Source organism: Chionomys nivalis, chromosome 18 (genome assembly GCF_950005125.1).
Source record: "Chionomys nivalis chromosome 18, mChiNiv1.1, whole genome shotgun sequence".
Classification (NCBI taxonomy): Eukaryota; Metazoa; Chordata; class Mammalia; order Rodentia; family Cricetidae; genus Chionomys; species Chionomys nivalis.
In genome coordinates this window covers 23,361,044-23,374,579 of record NC_080103.1, presented here as the reverse complement: position 1 = coordinate 23,374,579, position 13,536 = coordinate 23,361,044, and the positions used below count along the sequence as shown (strand labels likewise).

At 43.8% G+C, this 13,536-nt stretch overlaps 1 protein-coding gene across 1 annotated transcript in view; it reads right to left on the bottom strand.

The window, feature by feature from the left end:
• LOC130890072 (mitochondrial adenyl nucleotide antiporter SLC25A24) overlaps window positions 1-10,405 on the bottom strand; it is a 38,217-nt gene extending 27,812 nt beyond the window's left edge. Inside the window, exon 1 of the mRNA XM_057794015.1 lies at window positions 10,092-10,405. Coding sequence (XP_057649998.1) covers window positions 10,092-10,274 — 183 coding nt within the window. The 5' untranslated portion in view covers window positions 10,275-10,405. The remainder of the gene's footprint in view (window positions 1-10,091) is intronic.
• Between the last annotated feature and the right edge of the window lie 3,131 nt (window positions 10,406-13,536).

Sequence of the window (13,536 nt, the reverse complement as noted above, 5' to 3'; positions counted from 1 at the left end):
CTCATAATAGCCAGTGACCTCACTTGCTTCTTCTACCGTGTGAAGATGGCTAATAGGCAGGGCTCTCCATAAAAGCACATGTGGATGACTACAGGCTTAGGTAAGGATACCTTTAAGATATGCCATAAGGTCAAGGGCTCAGTGCTTGCTGTAGAAGTGTGGGGATATGTGTTTGGACCCCCAGCATCACATAAAAGGCTGGCCATGGTGGCACACTTCTGTAATAGCAGTACTGGAAATTCAAAAACAGGAAGATTCCAGGTCTCGGTGCCCAGCAGTATAGCCAAGCAATGAGCTCCTGGGTCAGGAAAAGCCCTGTCCCGAAAGATACGGTGAAGAATAGAGGAAGACAGCCCACACTGACCTCTGACCTCCGCGCACACGTGCACACATGCCTTCACATATACTAAAGATGTGGTGTCACATGCACTAGATGATGAATGTCTTGGGGACTTGATATCAAGAATGGTTCAATGGGTTAAACTGAGCTCAGGGATAATCTAGGTTCTCTAGTCTGTAATTTTTCATTCTTTTCTTTTCAAAAGGACATTTTATGGTTTCACAATCACAGATGGAATAGAATTGAATGCAAAACAACAGTTTAGCAAAGTCCACTGCTTTGCTTTGATTTTTTTCCTCAGGTTTTAACCCCACTGAGATAATTATAATTTTTCTCTGAATAATGGAGATGCTAGACTAGTATCCCTCCCTTTTTGTGGTGCTAGGGACCTAGCCTAAGCCTTCACACACACACACATACACACACACACACACACACACACACACTATACAAACGTTGGCCTACTAAGCTTCAGGCTCCACTAATATTCAACTATCTGAAACTTTATAATAGAGAGGTACTTTTGAGGGCATCATGGCACGGAGGTTATGGAATAAGAAAAACAGGGGAATTCTAGCAACGCTCACATCTAACGTTCTAAAATATACAAAATCAGTATCTTTTGTGCGTGTGTGTCCCCAAGTTTATATTCTAAAAGCTAATGTTACCTCTTCTTTGTAGAAATAAATCCTCTGAAAGAGAAAAATGAAGAGGAAGACTCCTTTATAGTCTATCTTTTTATTTTACTTTCTCTGCCTTGGATTTCTCCCATTCTTCCTGGTTAATTATCATGATTGTTGAATGAAATATCTTCTCACTCTTACCCTAACAAATTCAGAATCATTTATTTATTTTTCTAGATATTACACATGTAGATAAATAAGCTTCCACAAAGTAACATTCTGTAAAATGTTACTTAATTTCTCTTCTCCACTCTGAGTTCAAAGTCTTACCTTTCAAACAGTGAAGTAGAGCTTACTGATTGGATTTATGAAAACGGCAAAAGGATTTTCTGGCTTTAAAGACTGAATGAGGTTCACTGTTAAATACGGATCATTGTCTATCATACATTAACTTAGTCATGGTATATTATGAGCTCTGGAATCGATTAGGCCAGAGTTAAATGCTTTTACCAGTTGCTAGATTCAGGGTTTTAGTCAAGTTATTTAATTCCTAGAAAGTTCAAATATAAAGTGGAAATTATTAAAAATCACCCCAAACCCTAGTGCAAAGATTTTTATTTAGTTGGTGTTACTGAACAGTGTAAGACAATCCATTAAGCTGGAGAAGCAGCAGTGGACAAGGCCAAGAGGAACAAGCCATCACCGTATCCATCATTGCTGTACATTAGTTGGTTAAATACATAAAAACCAACAAACAAATAATAAACAAAGCAATTTTCAAAAGTGAAGAGATTTTTGATAAAATACTTGCTAATTATAGCATGATACTACCAACCTTGTTTATTCTTCCATTAATCTTGAAAATGCTGTCAGTTGGCTTTCCTTATTATCTTGGTCATAACTTTGGTCTTTTTCGTGTGGTCATGTGGTACCTCCTCTAGAGGTGTATTCTCTACCCAAATATGTCAGTTGTGACTCTGTGTTCCCTACAGCACACAAAGGAGGCCCATTCCCAACAACCAACAAAACCCGCTTTTGTGGGGCTGGAGAGAGCAGTTAAGAGCACTTATTGCTTTTGTCCATAGCCTGATAAGCCCAAGTCTTAGGAGAACTTATGTGAGTTTTATTTCTTAACTCATAGTAAGGAGCTCAAGGAACATCATGGAAACAGGGGCACAAAGAATGTAAGAGCTGCAGGTAGTGGGGAGTGCTCAGAAGTGCCAATCTCCCAACATGAACTCAGCAGCTGTGGTTGCCTGCACAAGACCTGCATAATAACAAGCCTATTAGAACTTCAAGCATGAAGTGGGAGGGGTTCCTGAGGCTCCACCCCTAGCTGAGGAGCTATTGACAGGTGACAGCTGCTGATGGAGGCAGAATCACTTTTCTTTAGGAAGTGGCCATAGGGAGGTTGCCCGTGTCAGTGGGATGACCCCACACCCATTCATATATGGCTGCATTTGTTAGTTAATTAAACAAAAGAGGAGTTGGAGTTGAAAGGAAAACATACTGAGGAGAAGGCTAAGGGAAGTTGAAGAGAGGGTGTGGAATATGATTAAGATGCATTGTATCCCTGTAGGACATTTTCAGTGAATAAATTATTAAAAGAGAAAACAGAGGTCATAGCATCAAAAGTGTAGCATAACAATTTCACATTTGTCTCAGGATTGGCTGCCATAAATTCCTTTCTCTCCCCTTAGTAATGTTGGAATACTTACCAATGATTAACCATTGCGTACTTTGTGCCTCTCTTCTCCATTGTACTCAGATATTTGTTGTATCAAAAATTGAAAAAAAAATAATAATGAGAGCCTGGAGCTGGCAAAATGGCTCAGCAGGCAAAGGTGTTTGTCATCAATCCTCATGACCTGAGTTCAATCCCCAGAGAGAGAACATGACTCCAACCTGTGCACCATGCTATATGGGTATATGTACACAAATAATCAATAAATGTGAGAAATAGTATAATCTAAAAAGCTTAAACAGATATTTTCTCTCTTCAAAGTGCTAAATTTATTGGAACGAAGAGGTAAAATTTGGTGAAACTCTATAGAGGTTTCCACTCAAAGTAAATACTTGTCTTAGGGACAAACTGTTTCTTGAAACTTGGAGTCATCCATAGTTCTTACCCCTGTGTACTCAAATCAACCCTCTCCTCAGTTCTTGACAGTATACCAACACTTGACTATGCCTCAGTCAAGTATTTCGTCAAATTAAAGTATTTTACGGGCTCCAGTTTCCCAGATATACTGGTGAACTTTATATACCAAGTTGATTAGTACACACTAGGTAACCAATAACATTTCTGGGTGTGTCTGTGGGTGATTTTGGAAGAGATTGGCATGAGAATCGGCAGGCCGTGTGCGAGGGCACATGCCAGCCCAAGGAACAGAACAAAACAGTGGAAATGTGAAGGCAGCTCTCAGGCTGGGAGCACTCATAAAAACTGGCATCCTAACCGGATGGAACTGGAACTGCACAGACTGTCGGTCAGCAAGGAGTACAATGAAAACAGTATTTCCTCAAAGCAATATACAACTCAATTTCCATTTTTCAAAATATGTCCTATGATGATGAAAATATGCTACATATACACCATGGAATACTGGTGAAATCGTATAAAACAGAAAAATTGGATGTTGTGGAATATTTGTTTAACCAGGCAAAGTTGTGTTACATTTGTTCAAGCTGCATTTGTTAACTATGCAAAGACGTGTTGCATGTGTGTTAGTTAAATAAAAAGCAACTGGCTGACAAGAAGTCGCAGGGCGGTGGTGGTGCACGCCTTTAATCCCAGCACTTGGAAGGCAGAGGCAGGCGGATCTCTGTGAGTTCGAGACCAGCCTGGTCTACAAGAGCTAGTTCCAGGACAGGCTCCAAAACCACAGAGAAACCCTGTCTTGAAAAATAAAAAAAAATAAAAAAAATAAAAAAGAAGTAGCAGGGAAGAGTTTTACTTGTGTTTTTTGTTTGTTCGTTCCTTTGTTTTTAGTTGGGGCGCTGTGGAGGGAGTGGCTTCTGGAACTCCACCAAAGCAACAGAAGAGGGGGAAAAATGATAAGAGAATGAAAAGAAAGAGGGAGACATAACTGGGGTCAGAAGCCAGGCACCTGCCAGACAGACAGACATAGAGACAACAGGAAAGTGAGATATACAGAAAAAAAGGTAAAAAGTCCTGGGGTAAAAAATGTAGATAAAGCCGGGCAGTGGTGGTTCAAGCCTTTTATCCTAGCACTCAGGAGGCAGAGGCAGAAAGATCTCTATGAGTTTGAGGCCAGCCTGATCTACAGAGCGAGTTCCAGGACAGGCTCCAAAGCTACAAAAAACCCTGTCTTGAAGGGAAAAAAAAAAAAAAAAACATAGATAAAGAGAGACAGGTTAATATTTAAGTTGTTTTTAAGTTGTTAAAAGAGCAAGCCAGAAATGAGCTCAAGCTAGGCTGAGCATTCAAAACTAATAGTAAGTCTCAGCATCATGATTTAGGAGCTTGTTGGTGGCCCCCACCAACTTGGATTTTGCAAGTAAATGGATAGAACTAGAAACAATCATACTGAGTGAGGAAACCCAGACCAAACAAGACAAACATCATGTTTTCTCTTGTTGGGGGCTTGTACCTTCAAATCTTCGGATATGAGGACATAGCCTGGAGTAACTAAAACAAAGAGTAAAACAGGATCATTGCCAGGATAGGGCTTGGTGGAGCAATAGAGAAGGGAATAGCAGTGTGCTAGTGACCTGATGATGGAAAGAGAGAGGGGGCTCTTCAGGGAGGGGAAGGGAAGCAAACACAGAAGAAGGACGGAAGAGGGTAAAAGGAATGGTAGGTACATGGGCTCTGACGGGGAGAGACAAAAAGGGGCTTTTAGAGAGGTGGGAAGGTAAAGACAAAAGGAGGTAAAATAACCGTAAGGATGTCTGAAAAGCCATGAAATCGTACCATTAACTATTTACCTAAACCTAGTTCTAAAGCACGAAATTCTGTGTATAAATATGCATTTATAGTTTGGGGGTGTGTTTTTGCCTTTTGTTTTGTCTGGTGGGTTTTCTTATTTTTTTATTTTCTTTCTTTCCTTTTTTTTTTTTGGGGGGGGGGTTCAAAGCTGAGTTTCTCTATATAACCACTCTGGCTATCCTGCAACTCGGTTTGTAAACCTGGCTAACCAGGAACTCACAGAGATCCACATTTATATGTTCAATGAACTTTTCTCATCTGGGATGAGAACCAAGAACCAAGGACCACTTAGCTAGACATAAGAAGGCCTCTTCTGAGGAGTTGGCCAGTGATGTCCAAGAGACTCAAAAAATAAATAAAAAAATACAGTCTATCGCTATTGCCCTTGGTTCCCTCCAAGGGGTGGAGATAAATCCCTATCACAGAAGACACCATGCACTTCAGAAACAGGGCCCACCACAACTGGCCAGCTGGACTGGGACTGAATAAGCATGGGTTGAAACTGGACTCTCTGAGCATGGCGGACGATGAAGGCTGATGAGAAACCAAGGACAATGGCACTAGGTTTCGATCCTAATACATGAACTGGCTTTGTGGGAACTTAGCCTGTTTGAACGCTCACCTTCCTGGACCTAGATAGAAGTGGGAGGACCTTGGTCTTCCCGCAGGGCAGGGAATTTGGACTGCTCTTTAGTATCGAGAGGGAGGGGGAATGGAGTGGGGGGAGGAGAAGAGGAGTGGGGATAGGGAAAGGGGAGTGGGGGGAGGGGCAATATTTGGGAGGAGGGGGAGGGAAATGGGAAACGGGGACAGGTGGAAATTTTAATTAAAAAAGAATAAAAATAAAAGAAAAAAAGAAAAAAAAAAGAAAGAAACAGGGCCCAGGGGTCCCTGAACTGGATCTGACCTGAAAGCCTCTTCTCTGAAGATTGGGCTTCTCATTCTGCCAGAAGATGTCACTCAATCTCCCAAAAGAGGGAAGCCACCAACCGCCCAATCTTGCTGTGAACCACAGCAACAACCAGAACGGCACAATCGTCCTATGGGTACAGTAGATGCACACATGCCTACCTTGGTGCTAACCAACAACTCTCTGACTAGATTTAAGACCCGCTCAACAAGACGGCAAACATGTCTGGAACAGGAAACATAGCTTACTACTCAGTGCTAGTGAAGCCATGGATATCTGAGGAGAATCTGCAAGCACTAATTTACTAAACCTACATAATCCCTATTGACAGTTTAAACATCTGTCCTTACACCTACCTACAGATAGGTGTGGTTGTAGTGCTCACCCCTCAACAAGGAAACGTCACCTTGCAACAGACAGAGACCACTACAGAAAACCAGAAAAAAATCAAACTGCAGAGTTGCCCAGTCCTAACAGATACATCTACGAGACACTCCCACACCTAAGGTTCGGGAAACAGGGCAGAAGATGGGGAGGAAAGACTGTAAGAGCCAGAAGATCAGGGCATGTGCGATGAGATTCTGTCTCCTAGCAATGTCAGAAACGACATCCACAAAGCCTCACCAAAATTTCATCTGTAAAGTCAAAATGGTTGTCCGAATATGAGCTGAACAGGATAATAGACAGGCTTAAGTGAATGGAGAAAAGGTCACGAGGCCTCAACCCTACACAGGGACCTACAGGCACATAAGGAATGCTAACAGTGGGAGAGATGATCTTCTCCAAGGAGAGCACACAGTACCAAACGGTCAGCCCTAAAAACAAGCAAGTAAGTAGCACTGCACAGACTGAGTGGGTTATATTTCTCCATGTGTGTGTGTGCGTGCATACACACACACACACACACATTTGAAGGAAAGCAAGGAGGAATGCATAGAAGAGTCTGAAGGGAGAAAGGGAAGGGATAAACATTGTAACTACAATATAAGCTCAAAAAGTTAAAAAATGTATCTTATGAAAATAACTGGACCAAATGAGACAGAAAAATAAAAACAAAGGGATTCTGATGTAATTTTATTCGACACAGTTTTAAAACTATCAATAAGCTAAATAGCAATCAAAGTATTGGCAATAATATTATATAAACATAAAGTATTATATCACACAATCATTAAAAATTCTGCACAGCAACAATGAACAACCTCTTTGATTTCCAGATCCTTTTAGAATCTTGAAAATTATTGAGGGCTGCAGAAAGTTCTTGTGTATTGTAGGAATCATGGCCCACGGATGGAGCGATTATTCCCCTTCGAGGGATTCTGCATGGGAGACACAGCTGACTGGCATCCTCCGGTCTCCAGCCATGGCACCTTCTATACACTGAAAAGCTGTCCTGTCCCTGGGCAGCTCCAGGCAGTGACAGGATTCTGTGGGGAACTGGAACTGGGGCCACTTCTCCCCAACACAAGTGTTCCCTCGTCCTCTCTTCAATACCATTGGCTAGTTCCCTATCAGCCTAGCCTAGACTTTTTAGGAACTCACTCCTGTGTTGGATGAAGCTCTTATCCAAATCCCACTCCTCTGTGAATGAGGAGGGACAGCTGAAGCCTGGTCAGCTGAGGACCCCTGAGTGAGCACAGACCAACCAGAGCCGCCATCCTGCAGCACGGGGGTAGGAGTCTTGGGAAACAAAGAGAAGAATCATCTTAGTATGTGTCTAGGGTGGTGTTCACTGCATTCGTGAGGAGAAATGGCATGAAGTGGAAACATAGACAAGTTATGTGTGTCCAGATCACAGCAAATGGGGTGTACAAGTTAGCCCACGGCCTAGGAATCCGCCTACCATATCACATACTGCATGTTGATCCGATTTTCCCCAGCATGGTTTTGATTAGCTGGTCCTACTTATGATGAAAATGGAAACACTAACGAGTGGGGCCTGCAGGACAACACAGGGGGTAAAGGCACTTGCTACCAAGGCCTGAGTTCCTGGGAATTCACTCGGTCAAGGGGAGAAGTGACTCAATGAGCTGTCCTCTGACCTCCATAGACATGCAAAGCTTCCCACGCAAGCACATGTGCACGCACATACAAATAAATGTGTATATAAAAGCAACACAACTGATTTAAAGTTTAATTTTGTAATTATTAAAAGACAGGTCACTGCCATGCCAGTGTATTTCAGATGCTAGCCCTAAATCCTTTGATATCACTTTGATCCAGTGAGAGAGACAGAACTGTCAATCCTAAGTGCTGGTCTTATTGGAGGTCGTACTGATTAATAAGTAATACCACTCGCAATCATAAAAGTGATAACACGTGAGGTAAGGGAGCCACACACAGCAGTACACAGTCAGCTCATCCCTGGAAGGTGGTCCAGGAAGACACACCACAGAGAAGGTGCCAGTTATTCCAAATAAAACTAACTTCCCCTTAACTATAAAAATAACAGTTCCTAAACTTACAAATGTTGTAAAGAAAAAGTAGAAAATTATTTTTTTTTATCATTGAGAAATAGCTATTACTAGCCTTCTGCAGAGGAGTGCATTAGTGCTGGGAATAGTTTGATCATACGCCAGGCACATCAATAGTGACACTACACATCTGAACAAAATATAATTTATATATGCACAAAATATATACACTTACCAGTGATAAACACGAGCTGCCCTCTTCTATATATTTAAATACACAGAGTTTTACATAATTTATTTTATATATAATAAATTTTGAAAAATTAAAGGCTTTATCTCGTGATTTGTTGTTATTGAGGGGTCTGGGGTTTTGAGCTTTTGTCATTGCTGTGTGTTCCAGTTCACTCAAGTTTGACTTAGATAAGAGGAGGATAGAGCCCAAGCTGACCAGTAACTTGCAGCAATTCTCCTGCCTCAGCTTCCAGAGTTTTGGGATTATAGGCATGCCCCATCATCCCTGGCTAATCCCTTTCTTTTTAAAATCTCACCAGATGCTTTGTCGACTTTGTTCATATTTTCAAAAAACAAAAACATATTAGGAAATTTAAAGCACACTTAAAATGATACATGAGTCAAAGAAATCATATCAGTGGCTAGAAATCAGTTGGAGGAGAATAATAAAAACTATTCCTTAGGGCAGTGGTGGCACATGCCTTTAATCCCAGCACTCAGGAGGCAGGAGCAGGTCAGGTTGGTCTACAGAGTGAGTTCCAGGACAGCCAGGGCTGTTACACAGAGAAACCCTGCCTAAATAAATAAGTAAATAACCTTCAACGTACCTGTGAGATCTGTGAGATGCAGCTATGGAGAGACTAAGAGATGCTATCACTCAAGATTAACAAGTCAGACCTTTGATTCAAGAAACAGGAGGAAATGAGTCAACCCAGATTAAGTAGAATAGACACACTCCGCAAAAAGTACCCAAAGTTGGTTCTTTTAGAATGTGTATTAAATAGGCAAACCTATGGCCAGTGTGAAGAAGGGGAAGGAACAGAGATCAGAAATGAGATATATAATAATACTTTGGGCAAAATGAGTACTCCCCCCCAAAAAAATAAAAAGTTTAACTTACTAAGAGGCTGTAGTAAAGTGAGGAGGCCTCTTATTAAGGACATTGACGGTGAAAGAGTTTTAAATATAGATACAGAACAGTTGGTGGCCCCCGCAGTAACTCAAGCACGTTCCTCTTGGGCTCCTCTTGCACAGCAACAGGCTGGACAAGTTCCAGGTTCAGTGTGTCCACCCTGCCAAGGGGCCTGGATGTCAGGGGCACAATTTATATGACTCAGAGAAAGAACAATTACTTTACAACAGGTCAACCCTTCGGATCAATGTGTGTACTTAGGGCACTAACTTAGAATGTCATAAAAACGGAATGTGGCATTTCCACCTCAACCAGAGGCAGGGAGCGCTGCTGGTTTTAACCCGTTTTTGAAACAAAACTCTAGTTGGTAGTTGTAACAAAGCTACTTCCAAGGGACACAAAGTGTCTCTTTCACCTAACTTAAAGAAATCTGACAGGGGAACAGCCATGCATTGTTTGCAAAGGTCGGGACAAGTGAAGAACCAAGAACTAGAGATGCTCTCAGAACGAAAGCCTTGGCAGTTTTAACTGTGTAACACTAACTTATCTGGAAAATTACCCGCTGCCTTCCAGATTCAACTCTCCGGAGCTCTTCCAGCCGCTGGCGGGCATAGTTCCGCCTCCTTGCCTGGCCTCAGGCCACAGCCCTCCCGGTACCTGGCTCGGTCCCGGAGCACCGGCAGCCTCCCAGAGCCCCTGGCGACCCACCTCCTCGGCGTCCTGGCCCAGTGGGATGCCCAGGCTCTGCAGCCCCTGCTGCAACTCTCCGATGTCCACCACGCCGTCCCCATTGCGGTCCAGAGCCCGGAAAAGCGTCTCGTAGCGCGTGGGCGGCTCCGCGTCTTGGCAGGCGGCCGTAGGCAGCACGAAGGACCGCAGCCAGCGCAGCATGGTCCCGGGGAAGTCACCGCGGGCTGCGGGAGGCCGAGCGCGGTCAGGGTAGCGAGGCCTGGCTGGGTGGGGCGGCAGCCGCAGAGACTCGGGAACGTCGTCGGGGGGCGAGGCTTCTGGCTCACAGGAACCCAGCTCGGCACAGGGTGTGGCCCGCCCAGCTGCTGCTCAGGGCGGAGCTGGCCCAGGCCTGACTTGGCTGCTGGGACAGGCGGGGCCAGATTCCAGCCCCCAAAACGTGCGGGCAGGAGGGATGGGTTGCTAGGGACTCTGATACCGGTTTCTGTTCTGTCCGAAGCCCCTCGAAGCTGCAAGCTTCGCTGCCAGCATATTAAAGCCTGGGGGGAGGAGGTGTTTTGAAGGGCAGGTTGCTCAGCCTCAAAGGCCCATTGGACTGGAAGAGGTGGCGAACTGCTGCTTGTGTTCACCAGAAGATGGCTACGGGTGGTTAACTGGGACGATGAGTAAAATGTGAAAAGGTCTAACAGACCAAAAGGAGCAAAGGGACCTGCTAGAGGTCTTTTTTCAGAGAAGAGCATTGGTTACTCAGGAGGCCTTGGAGAGAGGAGGTCGAGACGGCACACAGTGGGTACCGTCCCACAACACACAGAGAAACTTTAGCTCCTTCCCCTCAAGACAGGTGTTGTTCAAGTGAGACAGTTCCCAGGATAACTACATTGGATCTACAGAGAGAAAATCCGAGCCATGATTCCCTGCATAGCCTTTCGTCAGTAAAATGAGAATATGAACAGCTGCCTCACCATCAAGCGAGGGATGCTCTTCTTGTAATCGTCTCCCTTCGATCGCTCTACCTAGTAGAAACTGGTTATATCCTGTTGTCTTCGGGAATTTAGAACAGAAACTAAAATCACTTGTTTCTTCAAAAGCCGGGTCTAACATCTTGAATTTACCTCCCGACCCACCAGTCTGTTTAAAACATAGTGTAGGAATATTAAGTCTGTAGGTAAGGACTGCCTGCTGTTAATAAAAATGATCCTGAAACCCGTTCCTGTGCTTCCATTGTGTCCACATTGTATTCTTGGGAATTAGCCCCTTCCTCGGGAAAAGCCCTCAGACACCATCTGCTCTTGTTACCTCTCCTTGGAAAAGGCTCCTAAGACCCTCCCTGGAAACCCGCTCATCTTGGGATGACACTTGCCAACCGAGAAACAACCGAAAGGTTCCTGAGTGCACGAGCTACAGAACAGTCAGTGCTGCGTTCACATGCCGAAATGCCTCTCAGCATGACTGAACGTTCTGGAAAGAATAAAACTATACATATAGGAACAGAAACAGATCAGGAGCTGTGCAGTTGCGAGTTATTTTTATTGAGGGGTGTGATATTAAAGGTCAAAGGGCAGCATAAGGATGGGGTGATGGAACTTCCCAAGACCTTGGTTATGAGGGTGGTTACACAATGTGTGCTCATCAGAAACCTTCATGTGTTTGTTTTGTTCTGTGTGAAGATTCGCAATAAAGCAGACTTTAAAATAGGTCTTAAACATGAACAAAGTGCTCAGGAGGCAGAGACAGGTGAATCTCTGTGAATTTGAGGCCAGCCTGGTCTACAGAGTTAGTTCCAGGATAGGCTCCAAAGCTACAGAGAAACTCTATCTTGAAAAACCAAAAAAAAAAAAAAAAAAAAAAATAGAATTCTTAAACAAGCACTGTGAAAATCAAAAATAAGTTTGTGAAGTGCTTAAATTTTAAGCTTTGCTATCAATAATACTGGGAGCCATCGACCTGCAGTGTTCTGAACGGCTCAGAAACAAACCTCAGGTCTGTCCAGGCCTCCTGCAAAGAAATCACACTGAACAAGAGCAGTGGATGCTTCAGGGAAGAAGAAAATAAGTGTGTGCCTGAGGTGAGTAAGACATTGGGAAGATTTAGAAATTCTATCGGCTTTTTGTTTGTTGAATCTAATTTTAAAAAAACTTAGGGCAATCTTATAATCATCTGGAAATATGTCTTACAAATGTATGTTCAGTGGATTGAGAAACAATGAACACAATTGCTGTAGTTTGGATATGGATGCTCCCAGAAAGGCCTGTGTTAAAGCCTTGGTCCTAAGCTTAGCACTGTGGAGAGGGGGTAGAGACTTTTAGGGGTCCAGCCTACTGTGAGGTCTTCAGGCCAGTGGGGGAGAACTGTACCGTGGAGGCTGTAGAACCCCAGACTCTTATTCTAGTTTACTAGATGTAGTTGTATGATGTTATGCTCTTAGGACTCTTTTGGGGGGCACCCGCCACCCAGCTCCCAAATGAATCACACACGGAGTCTTATTCTTAATTATAGACGTCCAGACTTAGCTCAGCTTGTTTCTTGCCTGCTTTCCTTAACTTATTTTATCCCATCCACCTTTGACACTGGGCGTTTCCTGTTCTCTTCCGTAAATCTTACTCTGACTCCGTGGATTGCTGTGTAGCTGGGTGACTGGCTCCTGATGTCTTTCTCCTTCTCGGGCTACTACTCAGAACCCCTTTCTCCCAGATTTCTTCCTATATGTTCTTTCTACCTGCTAGCCTTGCCTGTTCTTTCTCCTGCCTCACTATTGGCCGTTCAGAGCTTTATTAGATCATCAGGTGTTCCAGACAGGCAAAGAATCACAGCTTCACAGAGTTAAAGAAATGCAGCATAAACAAAAGTAACACACCTGAAAATAACAGTCCCCACAGTGAGAGGTTTTATTCCACCCTGCACTCTCCACTACTGTCACCTACACACACAGGCACGCACACACACAACAACAACAACAACCCTGCACTCTCCACTACTGTCACCTACACACACAGGCACACACACACACAACAACAACAACAACAACCCTGCACTCTCCACTACTGTCACCTACACACACAGGCACACAAACACACACAACAACAACAACCCTGCACTCTCCACTACTGTCACCTACACACACAGGCACACAAACACACACAACAACAACAACCCTGCACTCTCCACTACTGTCACCTACACACACAGGCACACACACACAACAACAACAACAACAACAACAACCCTGCACTCTCCACTACTGTCACCTACACACACAGGCACACACACACACACACACACACACCAACAACAACCCTGTACTCTCCACTACTGTCACCTACACACACAGGCACACAAACACACACAACAACAACAACCCTGCACTCTCCACTACTGTCACCTACACACACAGGCACACACACACAACAACAACAACAACAACAACCCTGCACTCTCCACTACTGTCACCTACACACACAGGCAC